Source organism: Metopolophium dirhodum, chromosome 8, assembly GCF_019925205.1.
Source record: "Metopolophium dirhodum isolate CAU chromosome 8, ASM1992520v1, whole genome shotgun sequence".
Classification (NCBI taxonomy): domain Eukaryota; kingdom Metazoa; phylum Arthropoda; class Insecta; order Hemiptera; family Aphididae; genus Metopolophium; species Metopolophium dirhodum.
In genome coordinates, this window is record NC_083567.1 from 8,066,857 (window position 1) to 8,088,705 (window position 21,849).

At 27.9% G+C, this 21,849-nt stretch overlaps 1 protein-coding gene across 2 annotated transcripts; it reads right to left on the reverse strand.

Annotated features, from left to right (window-relative positions):
• Positions 1-422: 422 nt before the first annotated feature.
• LOC132950536 (esterase E4-like) lies at positions 423-10,726 on the reverse strand. 2 transcript variants are annotated; one of them, XM_061022038.1, is made up of 9 exons: positions 10,575-10,717; positions 10,036-10,091; positions 5,645-5,831; positions 5,271-5,565; positions 4,829-5,211; positions 4,414-4,579; positions 1,669-1,856; positions 1,322-1,590; positions 423-1,117 (listed from the first exon to the last, which is right to left on the reverse strand). In XM_061022038.1, the coding sequence occupies exons 3-9, from the start codon at positions 5,822-5,824 to the stop codon at positions 904-906; spliced, it is 1,695 nt and encodes a 564-aa protein (XP_060878021.1). In that variant the 5' UTR covers positions 5,825-5,831; positions 10,036-10,091; positions 10,575-10,717; the 3' UTR covers positions 423-903. The 2 variants fall into 2 exon arrangements, with proteins under 2 accessions (XP_060878021.1, XP_060878020.1); XM_061022037.1 differs by lacking the exon at positions 10,036-10,091 and having other exon boundaries at positions 10,575-10,726.
• Between the last annotated feature and the right edge of the window lie 11,123 nt (positions 10,727-21,849).

Genomic DNA, 21,849 nt, shown 5'->3' on the forward strand with positions numbered 1-21,849 from the left:
CTTCATTAAATGTTCAAGACTTAACTATAAAAATTCAATATTTAATACATTTATAACTATACAATTATTTGGAAATTGTTGGTAATTTTGACGAATTTGATCAAAATTTGAACTTCCAACGCTTATAAAAAAAAATCCTGCATATGTATTTTACAAATTTTTATATGGTTAATAATTGGTTATAAACAAATTTATCAGCATTTGAAAAATATATTCAAAAATTCTAAGCTTTTAAATTCAAAATATGACTAAAGAGACATAAAAAACGCACTTTTAAGCCCATTATCAGTATTGTCACCAATTATTACTAATGTCAGTTTACACAATAAATATTTATTCATGACCAATTCAACAATGTCGCCGATGATTAAAAAAAACATCCATAGCAATTATATAATAAACAATACAATTTAAAACTAAGCTATTGGCACCTCAAATCTCAATATCTCATTTATTCAAGGTAATATTATATATTTATATTGGTTACACTTATCTTATTACCTACATCATTTCGAAACCTCTCTCTTTCTGCCTACGCTTAATTAATAACTAAAAAGTAGATTACATTTAAGTCTTCGCAGTGAAATATTAAAAAACGTTATTATAATAATACACAAGTTAATAATTTATAAAACAAAAAATTAAAGTACCTTTTTAAAAAAGGCTAAAATAAATAACTGTAAAATCTAAGACATTTCAAAATCATTATACAAATAAACCATATGAATAAAATAATGGAAAATTATTGTAACATTATTTAGTATCATCGTTTCGAGTATTAAACACAGAAATGGTTATTTTAAGCGGTATCATATAATATAATTGTAGATATAAATATATCACCTAATATTTGGTTGGTCTAAAATTTTAAAAATAAGTCTATAATTAAAAACTATAACAACACTACAGTTCGTTTTTTATATTAAAATTGTTTGGTGATATCAATTTATTTAAACCAGATAATAAAGGTAGTTCACTCCAAAATTTATACTTCTCCTCGAATGGATTTTTTATAAGTTTCGGTTGGACTGAATCTATGTGCAATAAAGTTGATTCTCCAATAGAAGTAAATACAGGCCAAGCTTGTCCGTTATCCGTTCCATCAACAGTAGGTATTCTAAAACAAATAATTTGTCATGGTATGTTTTTTTAATTTTAGTACCTACACAACTATAGATAGTGAGTACAGCTTATTTTATCTTATTCGAAAGTTGAGATTGTTGATGAATTATAAATAACTTAAATAGTAAATAATGTTAAGTTAATTTTTATTTGTATACCGGTTTTTAATATAACTTAAATTATTAATTATCATGCTCACTTAGATGATGCAAACTTGACCCAAATATTAACCATGAGCTTTGACATTTTTGTATCTTTGTCGTTTAATCCTTTGGGATTCAATTCCTTCAATTGAAACAAGCTAATCAATTCATCAGCGTGACTTACTCCAAGAGGCTTTTTACAATCGCCATACAATTGGTTGAATGAAAACTCATTTTTATAATCAAATAAATAAAAATGGACGGGTGAAGATAATTTAATGCTCATGTCCAGAGAACACTTGATAAAAGTTCCGTCTCCGATCATCTATAATTGATAAAATAAACAATATATTTCAATGTTTGTAAGACCTATTTATTTATAAAGTGATATACAATATAGTACTTTGACTGTATCCAAATGTGAGTAGCTCTCTATCTTTCCCGATGGAAAATACATTTCCATGATCCGATTACTAATTTCGTCAAAATGTTTAGGCAATGACACATGTTTGTACATTAATAAAATGGGCAACAGACGATTTATATCGGTGGACAGTTCCGGATATTGAAGAGAAGTTTCATTGAATAAAGCTGAAAATATGAATTCTAAATTCAGGGTCAGATTGGCATATTGGGAAATCGGGAACTTTTGGAAGGCCCGGTGCCCCGGTCTATAAATGGGCCACTCGATTTATACTTAATAATAATATCAATTTTGTTTTGTAAAATCACATTTTATAAATACAATCAAAATATTTTCTATACCTAGTTTCAAATCAACCAAACTAACCAAAGATAATATGTTTGTACAATTAATATATTTAAAAAGTATAGTATACGCTTTGAAGTGATGCATATCAATAATAATTAACATTTGTATAGAAGTATCTACTTATGCTTCCTTTAAGGCTTTAACTCAGGTTAAAGTTTTTACAATTTCTCCTCTGCGCTGTTCCTTTACACACAGTCAAACGACGCACATACTCTTCAATCCACATGCTCTAACTTACCTCACACACGTTTACACACGACCCATACGCACAAACGCATAGGGAATTACCTATATTGAACTCCTTAAAAACGGTCGGTATTGATTCCAAAACGTAAAATATAATAATATTGTTGGTACTTACATTAGTACCGGAGAACATATTTTTTACCAAACAATACAATTTAAAAGGTTCCAATAAGTCCCCCACGGCTTTGTAGGTACGTCACATATCTTTATATAAAGTGTGTAGTACGAAATTTAAATATCTAAATAGTAAATACCTTAGCCTTTTTCCACCTACTATTATAGCTTACATATTACGTACATATTATAGGCACACGTAATATAGTAAACAATGTAGAGTGGGGGGGGGCCTAAAAAATATACTATGTTGCCTGATTTTTTTACATAAGACACCCATTGTTAAAACAATAATTAATGTTTTTGAATTTTTTTACATAATTTAATCATTAAAAAATATATATTTTTAAAACAACTTTTATTTTTATAACTTAGGTCTGTTTAAAATTAAATTTAAAACTATAAGTTAATTAGGTAGTTATAATAGTATTTAAAGTTAAGTGCGTGGGAGTTTGCTTCTAGAATATAAAGTTACTAATAAATTCAATTTTGAAACTTTTTGTATTTGTTGACATTTTTGTCCATTTTAGGTATTTTTTTTAAATTTTTATACTCTTTTCGATATTAATAATTTCCGCCTATTAAAACTTTTTACACACATTTCATGAATTATTTTTACATTTTCATCTTACAAACATTTTACGTAATCTGAACACACGTCGTATTTAATCAATAATATATCTTTAATTTTAAATATTTTACAATTGAGATATTTTTATATTTTTTAAATTATAAAACGTTTATTTACTTACAATGCATTTTATACTGAATTTTAGATTCTGAGTGGAGCGAGGAAGCTAGTGGTTTTACAATGGTGTTTATTTTTTTTTTTTATATCCTGTATACAAAATTTCTACCAGATGGAGCGCTTCGATTTCAACATAATATATTATCTTGTCTTTTAGCAAATTGGATCAAGATGGTACTTTAGAGAGGTAATTGTTCAATTTTCTCAATAGTTATTTAATGCCACGGGAAAAATTACTGACAAATTACGAAAAACCGCTTAAAATGGTATTTATCACCGTAGCAACAAATAAAAAATTATAATATTATAATATTAATTCTACTTAAAGGCTATAATAAATAATAAAAATTGTAAAAATCCAGAATGATAAACCGTCTCCGCTCAGAATCGTTTTTCTTATACAACGATATTATATCATTGAATTCAAATTTAATACAATCCATTATACATTGTCCCACTAGTAACCTACTGTACAGCAGAGCGACATCCACTTACCCACTTTTTTGATATTTAAATGCATTTATAAAATCTGGTACCTAGTGCATTTTAAACTGTTTTTTTACCGATTTTTTAAAGTTTTTTAAAGCGTAGATAAACTTATAACTAATAGTATATACTATATAGGTATAAGAATATAAAATTAAACATGTATTTACTATTTTGTCATTCAAAAAATTGCGAAACTTAAAAAACAATAACGATAAAATGAAGTAAAAATTATTTTTTTCAAATATTATGTTTTAAAAATGACTTCAAATTATGCGAACAGAATATTTTATGAAATATACCATTATAATGAGTGAGTAACGTTGAATGTCTTACGTTCAAAAATCTTCCAAGTGTAGTCAAGGCCTCGTAAATATCGTGTTTCATCCATCAACAAAAATAACCGGTTTCTGAACTTAAATTTGGAAATAGTTAAGGTCGCACCACACTGCAGCGGTACGGCCACGGCGGCGGTAAAATCGTGTCCGGGCTCAATTTCCGTAACCGCTACCGCCACCACCACCGCCACCGCCCACCGCTACCGCTGTAGTGTGTGGGGACCTAAATGTGCCAACGCCAAAGCGTTGCCTATGAACTATATAATATAATAAAAAATAATTTAATATTCGTGATGAAAAAAAAAATGTATGGTACCCTAAATGGTTCTTTATTTGTTGGCTTATTGTTTATTTTAAAAAATATCTTCATTAATTGACATAGTAGGTAATACAGTTAAAGTTAACTGTTTGATATTAAATAATCCAATTGGTAACTCTACTTACATGCTACAAACACACCACCTTCGCCCGAGTTCAAACCAATAACTACAGGTACATCAGATTCTTGTTTAAAGTCAGTAATTGGATGATTACATAGGAACGATTCCTGGTTTGAATCGCATGATTCAACCACAGGCGGGAATATTATGCATGGATGATTGATCCACTCCTGAAACATGAAACACTTTAATTACTTTTAGTATAATTTACATAGAAAACAAAAAATAAAGTGTTATTGCGTGTTAATACGTTATGATTTTGATTTTTTTTTTTTTTAGTTGAAATCTTTTTTTGTTGTACCTTATTTGGTACCTAGGTACTTGCAGCCTGCTGGTAAGACAATAATAAAATTATAACGCGTTCTAATTAACTGGCGATACAGAAAAGATAAAGACACCCGTAGAAAAGTAATACTTACGAAAAATTTATTATGAAGATCAACCACATAATTAGCTGGAACTTTTTTTAAACATTTCAATATTTCTTCAGAAGTATCGGAATTACATCCAGCGATAGTAGCAACTGCTTCGGTGCGTTTGCGGATTAACCCAGGTGGGGAAACAGCCCAACGACACAAAGGTGTGCCACTCTGGAGTATGGCTTTATGAAACAGGCCTTTACTTAACGGAGATAATAAATGGTATCCTACACTGGCACCTCCCGCGCTTTCGCCGAATAGTGTCACCTGCCCGGGATCACCGCCAAAGTTAGCAATATTTTCTTGGACCCAACGTAAAGCCATGACTTGATCTTTGAGTCCATTGTTACCTGGTATCACGTCGTCTTCGGTGCTCATAAATCCTGAATAATAACAAATTATTAATCAAATATTAATATCAGTTGGGTTAAACAAATCTTACCAAATAATCCAAGCCTATAGTTTATAGAAACCAAAACAACATCATTGTCCATAAAATATTCAGGTCCAAATATGTTTGACCCGCTATGACCAGCAAGAAATCCTCCACCGTGTATCCAAAACATTACTGGAAGTTTTCCATTTAAATTTGGTGTGTAGACATTCAAATATAAACAGTCTTCTTGGCCAAGTATTAAGTGTCTGATTGCCGGGAAAAAATGGTTATTTTGCGTACACATATTTGATTCTTTGGTGGCATCTAAAATACCCCCCCACGAATCTGCCGTCACTGGAGGCTACAATCAATCGTAAAATATTATTATAAAGGTTTCATTGTATCTTATTAGTTATTATATATATTTAAACGAAATTTACCTCAAATCTAAGTTCATCGACTGGTGGCTTTGCATATGGTATGGCGGTAAAAGAATAAAAATCTCGGCCATCTCTCGATTTTGAAGTTACTCCTTGAATTGCACCTTTTGTAATCCTTACTACTGGATCACAAATTACTGCACTCAAAAATAGAATGCTAATAATAGAAGCCACCCACATTTTTAACCTAAACATTAAATAATCCTTCAATAAATAGCTTTGTTTGAGTATATAAGGTGATTCATCTAACGTGCCCACCCTCATTTTCCTTAAATAATAAATGTATTCAAATTATGAGTTTTGGAATTTGTAAGTATACTTAAAAGTTAAGGACCATATTTTCAGATACTTAGATTGAGGATAGCACTTTAAGAGATCCTGTGGTGATACAAACTTCTTTTTTTAATATAAGAATCAACCTACTCTTCTGTAATTATTATTCAGATGACTTTTTTTTAATAATTTTGATGTATCTAAATCGAAATTCAAACGAGTAGTTCTTGAATTTTTTAAATAATAGTAATACCTACATGCAATGTACATGATAATGGGTTTCAAAGATATGGAGGTTATAACGATTTACACATATTACTACATTAGTGATTAATATTAATCCATCTACATTTTATAATTTGTAAAAATCATATAACAAATGCTAGATCCAATATTAGGTACAACAGTTTTCTAATTTATTTTGTACAACCATTTTAATAACTATCATCATTAGTATGTGTGGGTTTATTTTAATAACTCAGAAACTACTAACTATACTAACTACTTGTTCGAATATTATGATTAGGATACTTCAACATTTACAAAAAAAAATGTTTAACAATTTACGGTATAAAATAATTTTGTTTCACCACAGAATTTCCTTATTCTTATTTTCTTATTCATTTATTCCTTAAGTGGAATAAAAAATCTAAATGATTAAAAATAATATGGTCCTCGAGTATACTTAAGAATTCCAAAAACCAGAATTTGAATAAATTCATCATTAAATTGAAAAAATAGAGGTGACAAAAATTAATTTAAACATGATTTTTATCACACAGATAGTATAATTGTGTTTACATACATATTTATTTTATATTTTTCATAAATAGTAGTTTATGAATTAATGGAAATTAAGTAGAAAAAAAGTTTTTTTTTTTTTAAATATTTATTTGGATATAATATACAATCTGTAAATAATAGTTACAATAAGCATATGAGCTGAATTACAATTGACTTTGAAAAAAACATGAGGGGAGTAGTTAGCCAACAGTAACACTCGACTGTAAAAAAGCAAACAAAAAAAAGTTTACTACCTACTGCCAATTTTTTTTAGATTCTGAGTGAAACGATGAATGTATTGATTTTACAATGATGTGTGTTTTTTTTTTTATTTTTTTTTTTATTTTTTTTTTTATTTTTGTGTCTGTGTACACGATAAGTAGTCGAAATAATGCTTCGATTTTCGACTTCAGTATCTTGTTCGATGGGAAAGTGAATATCGTTGGTGCATTGGGGAGGTCAAAATTTTAATTTCCCAGTAGTTTTCAAAAGCGATGTGAAAAACAAAAGAAAAATTAAGGAAAAACGGGAATTTTTACGCAAAATCGATTTTTAACAAAATCGATTTTGGTTATTGGTGTAACTCTAAAACAAATGACCGTAGATGCATGAAATTTTCACTGGTTGTTTATATTTGCATTTTCTATACACAATACAATTTTGAAAATAATTTGACTTTTTTTGAACTATTTACGGACATTGTCAGTTTTCAGTTTTTTTAAATTTTTTTTCTATAAATATCAATAAAATTTTATTTGTTGGGTAAAAAAGCTTGAAAATTTAATAGAAGGCTCCTAGGTTATTGTTTCAAAGGCAGATGAAAAAAATTAAAAATCCTTAGTCACAGTTTTTTTTTATACACGTTTAAAGTTCAAATCTTGAAAAAATACGGAAAAATCACGAAAATTTGCAAATTATTTTGAGTTAGAAATTCATAAAAAATTTTCTTTTTAAATCTAAGATTTTAAAATCTAATACAAGATTCCTCATAAGTTTGTCTAACTTTATCAAAAAAAAAATTTCTACAAGAAAGTCAAATTAAATTTTTATGAGCGTTTTAAATTCATATTTTTACAACATTAGATATTCACTCGATTTCTCATGTACCGATTTCCTTATTTTCTTGTAATTCAAAAACGAATAACTGTAGATACATGAAAATTTCACTGAATGTTTATATTAGCATTTCCTATACACCATACAATTTTGAAAATATTTTGACACTTTTTGAGCTGTTTACGGGCATTTTCAGTTTTCAATTTTTTTAGTTTTTTTTTCTATAAATATCAATAAAGTTTTATCTGTTGGGCCAAAAAGTGTAAAAATTTAATACAAGACTCCTGATATATTTTTACAATAGCAGTTGAAAAATATTGAAAATACATAGGCACAGTTTTTTTTTATAAGCATTTAAAGATCAAATTTGGACAGAATTTATCAAAATCTCGAAAATTATCAACCATTGTAATTAATAAATTATAAAATGTTCAGTTTTTATAGCTAAGGATTGAAAATTTAAAACAAGATTCCATGTAAATAGATAATTCGGTTACCAAAAAATCTAAAAAATACACAAGCACAGTTTATTTGTATAGTCATTTTAAGTTCAAATTTGGACGAAATTACATAAAAACCTAGAATAACTATTTTAGTTATTTTGTTGTGATTGTATAATATTATTCGTGGGCACTTGAAACTTCTAATTTGTAATATTTTCATCGATATATTATGATGATAGTATCACGGTTTGTTGTTGATGTATAACGCGTTATATGTACCTAATGGATATTGTGATATGATTAATTTGGAATTTATTATAGGTCAATTTTTTTTTTAATACCATAGATAAGTGTATAATATGTCTTATACCTAGACTGACATATCGTCTCCACTCAGAATCGTTTTTCTTATACAATGATATATCATTGAATTCAAATTTAATACCATCCATTATACAGTGACCCACTTGTAACCTACAGTACAGCAGAGCGACATCCACTTGCCCACCTTTTTTTTGTTAATTATTATTTATTGTGTATATCGGTGTTTACACCAAACATTTTAATCAAATAATTATAATTAAGAAATGTTTAAAATAACTTATTTTATTTTATTTTATAATTACCTATTTCAAAATTATGTAGGTATCAACGGTGTTCAAGTAACGGTATTGAAATGTATAAAAATATATTTAACTCATACATTATATTATATAGATACACACAACACACATGCATACATTTACAAAGAATAATAAATTATATTATATATAAACGAAGGATTAAACGGTTCTATTGCTCTCACGACCCCAACTAACCACATTCTGAAGGCATTCTTATTTAAATGCAACAATATCAAAAATTGGGGAGTATCTATAGAGCAGGTGCTAAACTGCCAGCTACAAATCATTGAGCCGCCTTAGGCACTTCAGGTGTGTTTACAAAATAAAAGCAAAGGAAACTGAATTATTCGCTATACAAAACACAACTAAAATAAATATTATATGATTCAGGGGTGGCCAAATTTTGTTTGATTAATATCGACTGAGAATACATTTTTCCTTTGAAGATCGACTAACGCAAACGATTTGTATTTTATTTTTAAATCTTTATCAGTTTATCACTAATATTAATAATAAACATACTTATATAATTATATAAATATAAATAATACAATTAGTGTAAAGTTATCTAAAATTGTGATTGTTTCACATTAGATTTCTAAATAATGTCAAAATAAATTAACATTATACTGTTGGCGTAGAAGCGTGTCATTGCATATTGTTGGCTATTTGATTACATGATCTGGGAAATAGTTGGTAGCTGCTAAATGAAGACACCGCTGTAAAATATGATCATCAGAGAACGTATAGCTCGGTATTCACCTTTTATAACTTTCGTGTGAGAAAATGTCATTTCACACAGATAGGTTGATCCGGAATATGTATGTAACTGTATGTGTCTACTAAATATTATATAATAATAAGTTCTAACAAAGGGGGATCGACTTTGAAATCCTCCGAGATCGACCCGTAGATCTCGATCAACCGTTTGGCCGCCAATATATATATATTAGACATATTATTATTTGTTTGTCTTACAATTTTTATATTTCAAAAATTACGTTTTGACCAATTGATTTAGGTTCAATTTCATTTCATCTTCCTATTTTATGTAGTTGTATAAATAATATAATAATAATATGCCCCTTGATTATTGATAGTTAGGTACCTGTTGATACACACGTATTGATAAGAGAATATAATAACTTACTAAAATTTAAAGAATGCTTTCTTTTGAAAGAATTATTATATACTGACATACTGTTATACGTACCTAGCGAACAGTCAAATCAATTGTTGTTTATGTTATCTTGCAATAAAAATTAGAATCTAAAAGATAAATGTAATTTGTATAGTTCCAACATTTATATCAGGTAAACAAACTGAACAATAATAACATTACACTTATGCACACACTTTTACCAAAATAAATTTACGATTTGATAAATTAAACATTAATTTCATAAAGCTTAATATAACTCGTTAATAGATAAAGATATATTTGTAATTTTAATTAAATAGGTATACATTCAATAGGCACAAATAGGCCTTCAAATAAACTAAAATAGTTTAACCGACGAATATTTTTGATCAAAAATACTATTGTTATTAGCTATACCTATTGACGGTTTTCATTTTATTTGTCAATATATCTATGTTCAAACATTTTGTTAACAAGCGATCCGTATTAAAAAATACAACATTAATATTCATAAATTAACTGCAGGAATATAATTGCTCTTAAACAAAAATCTCAGAGGCGAAAATAAGTTTGAAAATAATTAGTAAGTAATGAGTTAGCAAGCTACTTACTATTATCGAGTTGTAATTCGTTTAGTTGCCGCTTTCGCACTGAAGGGCGACGCGTATGTATAAACTATTAACTGTTAAGTGTTTAGAACAGTTTGTAGATAGACCTGCATCACTTGACGACGGCCAGCGATTGTCTGATTGAGAAAGAAACTTGGTCTTACCCGTCCCAACTAGATTAAAATAGTTAATATAAAAACCTACTCCTCAAACATTGACGTCGACCGCTTAATATGATACACCTACATTTTTCAATACGCCAGGTCATTCATTTTTTTCTATTTTGTTTTTCATTCGAGTTTCCGTCAAAATCTAATTATAATCGTTCTAGAAAATTATTTAAAATTAAAAGACACTTCCGAGGAACTGTATACTACCTAATATAATAATGTAATAGAAATGTATTATTATAATATAATATTATAATTTTTTTGGTTCCCGAAATGGTGCACCGTGGTCCATACAAAAATTAAAAAAATATTTACAGCATATCGTAATAATTTTTTGTTGATTTCAATATAAATTTTCTAAATATAATTTGACTTTATTCGTGTAATTATCGAGCACTGTGTGTTCATACGTTGCGTTAATTCAGATAACATTACGCGCACAACTTCCCGGGAACGGTTTTGTTTAGTTTTGTCAACAACGTAGGTACTTTGCTGATATTTTGACCCGGTTTAACGAGCTTAAATTGATTATCAATGAAAACTAGAATTCATTTGCTCGTGTTCCTAGTAGAATTCACAGCAGGGCGCGGCTGAATTTACTGCAAAAGAGGACACCGCCGGCTAAACAATTCAAAAACAATGTGTTATAATATTATTACAGGTTATCATAGTAATTATGACTTCTCTAATTATGACTGTCAAGCACAAAAATATCAACCCGTCTATTATACTGCGGCGAATTATTGAAAAAATAAAACAATTGTGTAACCTGTGATATACGATTTCGGGTACGACATAAATGACATATTTTATTTACACAGAAATTATAGTAATAACCTGTTTGGCTGCTTATCATTCTATTAAATGTAATAAACTAATAACTGTATGGATTGCATATACCTATATTATTATGGATAATAAGTAATAACCCAGTGGGAAGTGTCATAATTCAAACATTGTTAGGTACCCTACATTTATATAGCTGTGTTGACAATATATTATAATAAATTGGCAAAAGTTTCAGGTGAGCTATTAAAAATAGAATTTAGTTCTAGTGCAGTGTTTCCCAATCTTTTTGACACTACGCACCACTTGAAAACTCAGTAATAATAGTAATATTAGTAATGAACCTTTAGTTTTAAAAAAATTGCTCAAGGTAGACTTTTTTAACATATTTGAGATATTAGAATAAATTAAATAAAAGGAACTTTCCAACAATAATGTTCATTAATTTTGCTTTATTAACTTATTTTTAATTGTTTCTTTGTAAGAATAATAATAATAATTTAATATAATTAATGATCACGATTTTTGAGCTTGACTTTTCCTTTACAAGTTTTGTAATTCTAAGATTAATATAACTACTTTTGCTCAGAGTTAAAATGAGCATTTCGTCTTTTTAATACTATTTTTTCGCTACATCTAGATTTATTTTTTGTACCAAATAAGAAAAAGATGAAAATGGAAAAAAAATTAAATATAATTATACAGTGAAAATGTCATTCTCTATGGTTATTAATTTTTGAATTGATTACAACAACAAAAAGCTAATCGATTCTGTCAAAAACTGGTTAATACTTAAAACTTTTATGTATAAACAGTTGATACTGGACTTACTATCAAACTGTGTAAATAGGTTCGTTGATTCATGGTATAAATATAGGTAGTTTAGATTACTAGTCTCAATATTTTTAAAGTTGCATTATCCGTAATTATTTTTGTTTTATTCTTTTTTCAAATTATTTTGAAAAATACTGGGAATTTCTTACTTTTGACCCAGATTTAAACAAAATCCAAATTCCAAAACTACCCCTATCAAGATTAAAGTGTTTGCAGGTTCAGACAGAAAGAAAATAGAAAAATAATACATCATTGTAAAACAAGTAGATTCATTGCTCATTTGCTCCGTACAGAATCTAAAATTGATGATAAAAAACTCATATTTTATCCAAACATAAAAATATAATAATTTATTTCATAATTTACTATGTAATATGTATAGTGTGTGCTTATAATATGATGTACTATATACCTATAATATCATAGAATAATATATATTATTATCATCAGTGATAGGATGTCGATGACCTAAAATAGTAATAAACTGACAAAATAAAATGTTCAAATTAAAAAAATTAAAAAAAATTACTCAACATTTTTCAAATTAATAAAATTGTATTTATTAATTTGAAGAAAAAAATGACTTATGATTTGTAAATTATAATATTCGATAAGCGTATTTCTGTAAAGGTATTATGTGTAGGTACTTGTACGCTGTAAATTTAATCACAACAAAAACCTTCACAATAAGATAATAAATAATAATAATATTATAATACACATATTATATTTAATAAATAAAAATATTTTCTTTAAAATCTAATATTTAAGAGAAATTATCTATTATATTAAAAATGTAAAAATAAAGAAATGACGTTAAAAACAAAAAAATTAATGTATAGCTAAAAATTCCCAAAAAATACAAAAGTAAATGTATATTATATTATTCTGAATAATGAAGCATGAAACATAATATGTGTTGCTTGGTATTAGCATTGTATATAAAATAAAAATGTAAAAGTCATCAACGTCCTATCACTAATCATCATCACTAAATGTAGACACGTAATCTATGAGTCTACAACACGACTTTTTTCTTTCATTTTTTTTTTTATTATGATAAACCTCGGCTTCTGAGCCATGGCTGACAATTTTTTATTACAATAATAAACACAATAATATCATTATGTCAAGTACATGTTTGCTGTTATTACAATAAATTATCTATAGAAATTTTTTTGATAAGTTTTAGTTTCACTTAACTTTTATTATAAATTATAAGTACCTATACATAGGTAATATGTATAATAAAATATAATATCTGAGCATGAAGGATACTAGCATGAATGTTATTGTTATATTACCTATACATGTAAAAACCAGATATATTGTAGGTATATAATTTATTGGTGTAATTTGCAGTTTGATAGCCGTCAGTAACTATTTTTCTTACCTATACTTATAACATATTTAAAAAAAAATGTTTCATAATAATAAATATAAAAAATATTATATAGCATTAAATATAAGTTATTAATAGGTTGGTTACACAAATATTATGTTTGAAATATTATTGAACTACTTATACTTACTTAGTATAATAAACATGAAATTATAAGGAAAAATAAATTTATATTAATTTAACTGTTACTACCTATTATTCCAAGAATAGAAACATTAGAGAACATAATATATTGTATAAACAACAATATCAATTAAATTTCGAAAAATTATATAGTTAATTATTATACCTACCTAGTGTAATGACAAATAAGTACGTAATAACATTTTACATCAAACTTGTATTATTTATTGTTTATTATACAATTCAAATTTTAATTTTTAAATGATAAAATTATTATCACGATGATCTAACGGCATATTTGATATTTTATTTACATAAATTATATATAATATAGGTCAGTATAATCATTATTAATTAGTATAGTTAAATAATTATTGTGTATTTCAATTGCACGAGGTTTTTTTTTAATTTTCCTTCTTCCCGAACAATAATTATTTGTTTCACAAACTCGTTAGAAGAGTCATGAATCGCTACTTCTTATAAATATAGCGCATTATTTAATTAATAAAAATGACACTACTTAATACATAATTATTATTCTGCATTCAGTTGTATATAACAGTATACGCTAAGCTAATACAGCACGTTATATAGCAGGGGCCACCAACTAATTTCTACGGGAGTCCGTTTTGAAACTTACCAAACTTCCCACGGTCCTAGACACATTTAAAAACCCAGTGACTTCTTTCGCACATTAAAAATTAATGCCTATATGGTCTTTCAACGTAACGCTCGGCGAAGGAGACGCGCGTATGACATGATATTATTATATATGTATAGTGTATACCATACTCACAATATCGGAAAATATTTGTATTTTGTCATTTCATTATGAAAATATAAAAACTAAAAACTATATTATTTATTTTATAATTACGCAGCCATTAGGGTCTGTAAAAAACGTGTCTGCGGTCCGGATGCGGACGGTGGTCCGCAAGTTGGTGACCCCTGTTATACTAGGCTTATAGCCTAGGTAGGTGTCCTCGTGTCCATATACTGCAGTTGACTCTCGATAATTCAAACATTTCAAACCTTCGATGACATATAATATAATAATTTGCTATGCAGTTGCCGCTCGTACGGCGGAATCGCCGGAATCAAAGTTTGGAGATTGGACGACCAAATTTGGTTTCTGCCATTGTCGTTGCCGTCCGAAACGACGAAGTCGACGGATTGGATGACGAAAATCTCTTCCTGTTGCAATGTTATCATAGAACAGGGGTGGCAAATAATTTTGACGCTCCGTGCCAGAAATAAACTTTTTTTTCCGAGCATGCAATTACATTATGAGAATGTATTATATATATTATAATATAATATACATGTACGATATTTTCTATTTATAAGAAAAAATATTTTAGAAATGCGTTAATATCAAAATAAACGTGTAATAACATTACTTTGGTAATTATTTGTTTTCTTAATGTGATTTCTTTTTTTGAACACTTGATGCCGATTCGTTGGTATTTAGTTTATAATTAATATTAATTGCCTAATGGCTAATACATATTATTATAACTTTTAATAAAGTATAAACATGGCACTGAATTCATCAGTAAGTTATATAGTCAGTATCTTAAATCAGATTTTATAAAATTAATTTCGGAAAATAGTGACTCGCACGAATAAGTCGAAAAAAAATTGTATCAGTCAATAATGATTATTCTATTTTATCTAGGTATATTGCGTCGTGTTACATTTAGCACAAGATATCTATACGTTTCTAACGAATCTACGATTCAATTTTTTGATAGACTTCAACGATAGTAAAAAAGTACTAACATTGTGATGTTGTTATTTATTATTAAAAGTATAGTATAAATATTTTAATTTTTCGCGTGCCATGGATTTGCCATCCCTGTTATATAATAGAACGAAGTATCAAACCTTGGCCATTCGGCGACTAAATACGAAAATTGCGTGTCACCTTTTCGATATAATTTTTTTGCGCTTTTATGAAAATATCCAATGTTTTGATTTAATAAATTTCATTAGATTATTGTATTCATTGTTTTGTTCTTGATATCCAAACCTTTAGACATATAATATTACCTTATAGTTTACGCTTGACTGCTTGACGGGAAAGTCGGCACAGAACGCAGGTACAGTCTGGCCTGTATCATGAATTCATGAACTAATAGTTAAATGATAATATTATGATGTGACTGGCAACGATAATTAATAATATTATTTTTATTATTATTTATTTATTCAGCCAAAACAATTACAAATTAAATAATTACAATAAAATAAATTAATAATAGCTATAATAGCTATAATATAATATGATACAAAATTGTTCTTACTGCAGTAATTAAAAATTATAAAAATTACGCATAGGTAGAATTTTTTTTATAAACGTTTGAAATTAAAATGTTGACAAAATTCGGTATACCTATTTAGTACTTCCAAATTATTTTGTAGTTTAAAACCCACTTGTCAACCTTTTTTATATTGTAAAGGTACCTTTAGTTTATCGACTTATTTGTATAATACAATCATGTTGGTATAATAAACTATAACGTAATAGCAGCGCTACGCAGTACCTAAAATATTGAGAATCAGTGGTTACAACAGTGGGTATGGACAACGGGCAGTGGGGGACCATTTTTCGTGCACCCGACTATCATAGGTAACTAATTTATCTAATTATTATTCTTAACGCCACTAAACGAAAATAAAAATTAGCATATTACAATATTCATTAACTGGCGGTATACCTACAAGTATTGAATATTGTATTAATTAAAAAAATTAGTGGATATACATATACAACGGCAAACATGAATCCTGAAGTACCTACGCATTTTGACTTTTTTAGTTATTACATTGTACGAATGCATGCAAATAAATGATTATGTATATTTTAGAGGACGCCGAACCCGCATGTGTTGTCTCTGTCTTACAAACATGCAAAATGACAAATTTTGCGTTCACATATATTTTACTCTGTAATAAGAAATTATTTCTGAAATTAGAGTGAAATGACCTCTTAAAAATTTAAATGTAAGATTATTATGGCAAGTTGAGTGCAAGCTAAAACCTTGCAACTAGGCGAGGTCTTGGATGGTCTAAGCCCCACCCCGCCCCCAAAAACAAATAAATAAATCACAATGAAAATGAATTCTTCAATGAGCCAACAACTGGCTGAGAATGAGTATATGCTGCGAGACTGTTTCTCAAATTTGGGCTTTGGATGACGTTCTTAATAGGTACCTATTGAATGATATGTTGTCAATTTATTAAAGAATAGCGATACATCGGAAAAATATATCATTTTAAATATTTAAAATATGTAAATTTGTATTATCCTAAAATTAAAATTTGTTGATTATAACTTAATATAATATAATATAGATATCTATAATACAAATGTTTATTTAGTTTAAGCCACTTGAAAATACACAAACTTAGTAGAGGGCATTGCATATATACTCCTTCTCAATCAAATATTTGATGATAAAAACAAAAATGGCAGCGTAAAGGGAGCCAATAATAATCAAATAATATGTAAGCGCGGGATTTTGAATTTGTTAGCTTTTATCGGCGTATTTTTAGTGATAAGAAAATTTATATTTGTGATATCCCTTTACGCAGCCATTTTGTTTCTTATGATAACAATCCGAGTCGATATGCAATAACCTGTATATTTCAACCATGGTAGAGGGCGTGAGGGAAATGCTCACACAACTTAATAAAGCGATAACACGGACTATATCTTTAGCAAAAATAGGAAATTAAAATAACATTCATAATGATCAAAATAAAGCCATCTACACAGTGGTATTTTCGTAAAAAATCAATAAGGTAATTCAAGAGTTTATGGCAAAGATGCAAATATGCAACTGATTAACTATCTAAGACAAAAAATATCACCTATTTGGATAAATAAAAATAATACAATTTCTAATAGGTACATGAATCTTACACAAATAAATAATAATAATAATAATAGATATTTAGGTATATATTATAATATGTAAAAATATACAAAGTAAAATGTCAAGCCCAGACCCCGTAAAATAAAGTAACCGGGTCTTGAGTCTAATAATTTCAGCTGATGTGGGTTTTACAATAACTTACTTTGCAAATGTAAATATTTGTAAAACCTATTATATGACATTGGGTACCTACCAATAATTGAACATTTTCGGTACATGTCGTATTGATTCGTTGATATAATATAAGTACACCAAATATATAGGTAGACCATATTATAATATAGTAACGCAATAAGTGCTAAGTCACGAGGATATAAAACGACGAATATTTTAACACCGAAAATCTAGAACTCTTACCAATTAGCACACTGTTTTTTATTAGCAACTGGTTAGAAAATAAAAATAAAGTCGTTTTCCCATCTAAAAAATAGGTATGCCACATCTACCTATGCTACAAGGCCAACAATGGGCCAACACGCCTAAATCATAGTATTGAACACTATTGTGACTTTATTATTTGCATATGCATATGTCGACATAATTGATTGTATTTATTACAATATTCAAGGACGTATAGCTGGAGAACATTTCAGGAATTTTTAGTAACTCTTCAAATGTTACATGCCTTAATTGTTATTTTTCTCTACTGGACGTAGTATTTTGAGGTGTTTATATTTTAAGGCTATTTTTAAGGTATTTATATGATGTACCACGAACCAAAGTGAAGAAGTGATGTTAAAACATAAAAATCCTAATTACTAAGTACCTAAATTAAGCAATGGAAAATATAAATTAAATTACAAAATATATAACTAGTCATCGTCAATAATAGGTACCTAGGTATACTCTTATAAATAATGCTTATTATACCTACAACCTATACTTATGAATGCTATATTGTTATTAATATAGGTTATATAAGTATATAACAAGTCATAAGGTATACATATAAACAATTTTTAATATAATTATGTCAACAGTATTTTTGTTACACAACATTTTTTTTTTTTTTAAAGGCATGTTCAATATTAACCTAAAAACAAATAGGTATGTATTGAAATACATTTTTAACGTTCTGCATATTTTAATAATGTATGATAATTAAAGAGCATCATTGATGATTTAATATTATCAGTGATAATTTATCAGTTATCACTATAAAATCATGAATTTTTATTTTATGAATCAAAAAATAAAAGGAGAATAATACGATAGATGGCGATCCACTCATGACTTTTGTTTTTACCATTAATTTGCTTCCCACTGATTACTGAAATATATTATGTTCATAGATGAGTACTTCTATAATATAGAAAATCATGCTACTGTAGTTGTAGGTAGTAGCCAGTAGATACCGACTTGGCGAACAAATATTTTGACAACGAGTGACGTCAATATCAATAATAATTAATAATTAAAGCTCAGATTATAATATTATATATTACGTACAGACGGTACAGTTATAGCCTATATGCTATAGATACCTATAGTCACCTAGAAACTATTTTAAAAGCTTGTTGAGTTTTATTCTCCTTCAATCGACCACCACAGAGTTAAAGATATGGAGAGCTAAGTATTAAGTTGAAAACATTACTCTTTACTCAAGGTTACATATGCATTATAAATGTTTGTGACAAAGTATTTTATAAATTAATCCAAATATATTCATATGCTTTTAAGAATAAAATATTTAATACAAATTTGAAAAATAAATGTAAAAAAAGCGGGTAAGTGGATGTTGCTCTGCTTTACAGTAGGTTACAAGTGGGAGAATGTATAATGGATTGTATTAAACTTGAATTCAATGATATAATATCGTTGAATAAGAAAAACATATATAATATGTACTATAATAAATAATAAAATAATATTAAATAATAATAATTTAAAAAATGTACAGTGAACAAATGCTCAAGAATTTTTCGTTTTATAGCGTATCTAGGATTTTTTCAAGGAGGTATATACAATTTTTAATAGACATTCAGTATATATACATATTAGGTATATCGTATATTCATATTATTATATATATGTTGTATTTTGTACAAAATTTGGTCTCCGGAGAGGGATATGACCCCCATATCACTCCCTAAAGACACACTACTGGTTTCTGTACAAATATGATTGTAAATTTAAAAGTATATTATGATGTATATAGATGTATATACAGTCATACAGAGATGTGAAGACTATGTATTGAAATAAAATAGTGCGTACGAAATCGACTTAGGCTGTTGAAATTGAACCATTTTTAAGGGGTCATGTTTAGGCAATATCATATATATTATGTGAGTTATATTGTGTGACTGTGTGTATAGTCACTGATCATTAGTGTTGTTCCCCAATCCTCGAACGCTTCATGTAATTAAAGATAGACTACGCCACTACGGCTAAGATTTTTATAAATCAGTAACGTGCATATACGTGCAGTCACAAATCACTAAATCTTGTGATCAAAAAAGTTTCAACTTAAAAGTCCCAAAAAGTGGAAGAAAATTCGCCCAGTACCAAAAGCCCGATTTTAATTTTTAAAACATATTTGAATTCCTTATTCTGTATTTTCAAGGTTATGCAGGAAATGGATTTTCGGTATTTTTATATTGTTTAATTAGTATATTTAGTACAAAATTAATTTTTCATTTTTTTTTTAAATTCACCTTTTCTTAAGTGTTATTAAAAAAAATAATCGAAAATCCATTTCCTACATAAACCTAGAAAAGAAAATAAGGAATTAAAATATGTTTTAAAAATTAAAATCGGGCTTTTGGTATTGGGTGAATTTTTTTTCCGCTTATTGGTCTACATAAATCCGACAAATGCGACAAAAAACAAAACAGTTTGTATTTTGTCGCATCGGTCGCATCGTATTGCGACGAAACAGCATGATCGGAATAGAAATCGTCGGACTTTCCGGATTTACGTAGGACACAGCGTTAATGCACGAAAAACTGACGAAAAAACGACCAACTTTCAACAGCCTCAAATAATGTGATTCAAATAGGTAATACGAGTATAAAATATGTATAATACGCTGGGTGGGTACCGTACGTGGCTTTAACGTTGAGCATAGAAAGCAACATCAATTGTTTTTAATAAGGTAATAAAATATTGAGAAAAAGTAGGCACGATGCACTTTATAAGATATCTAAGTTCAATTATTCTGTAGGTACTATGGTTAAACAATTTTAATTTTTATAGCTAATGAGGTCTATGTCCCCAGCACCTCCACCTCCAAATTGTGATTCAAAATCTATATACCATTCGTTTGTACCTGTTTGTACCCCAAGTAAAATCAGGGACACATGAGTTGCGTCCTTCAAAAAAGGTATACACGAATTGCGTCGAATCAGGGGTTCTTAAACAACTAAAAAAAATAAATAAAAATAATAAATATGATCACAAGTCAATCAAAAAATTGTTTATCAAATGTAATAAAAAAGTAAATAAACGTTCAATCACTATTATATCTAATCATAATCAATATAGTCTATAATATAATAAATAAATACATAGTAATAATAATAATAATAATAATGTTATTAATCAAAATGCCAGTGAAAAATTAGGTTTATACTTATTAGATAAACTTTTTACAAAATCTAACCTTGTTATTTTTATCTCATTTAATTTTAGATTCTGAGCGGAACGATTTAATTTTTAATTTATTTATTATTTGTGTCTGTGTGCACGATAAGTGGTCGAAATAATGCTTCGATTTTCAACCTATCTTATTCTACAGGAAAGTGAATCTAGTTGGTGCATTGGGGGATCAAAAGTAAAAATCTCTCAGTAGTTTTCAAAAACACCGTGAAAAACCAAAGAAAAATTAAGGAAAAACGGGAACTTTTACGCAAAATCTGTTTTTGAGAAAATCGATTTTGGTTTTTGGTGCATCTCTAAAACAAATGACTTAACATTTTTAAAAATTTAAGTTTTATACAATTCATGTATCATAAACCATAATTATTATAGGTGCTAGCTCTTCAAACATTTTTACACTCGAAGGAGCTTTTACAAATATT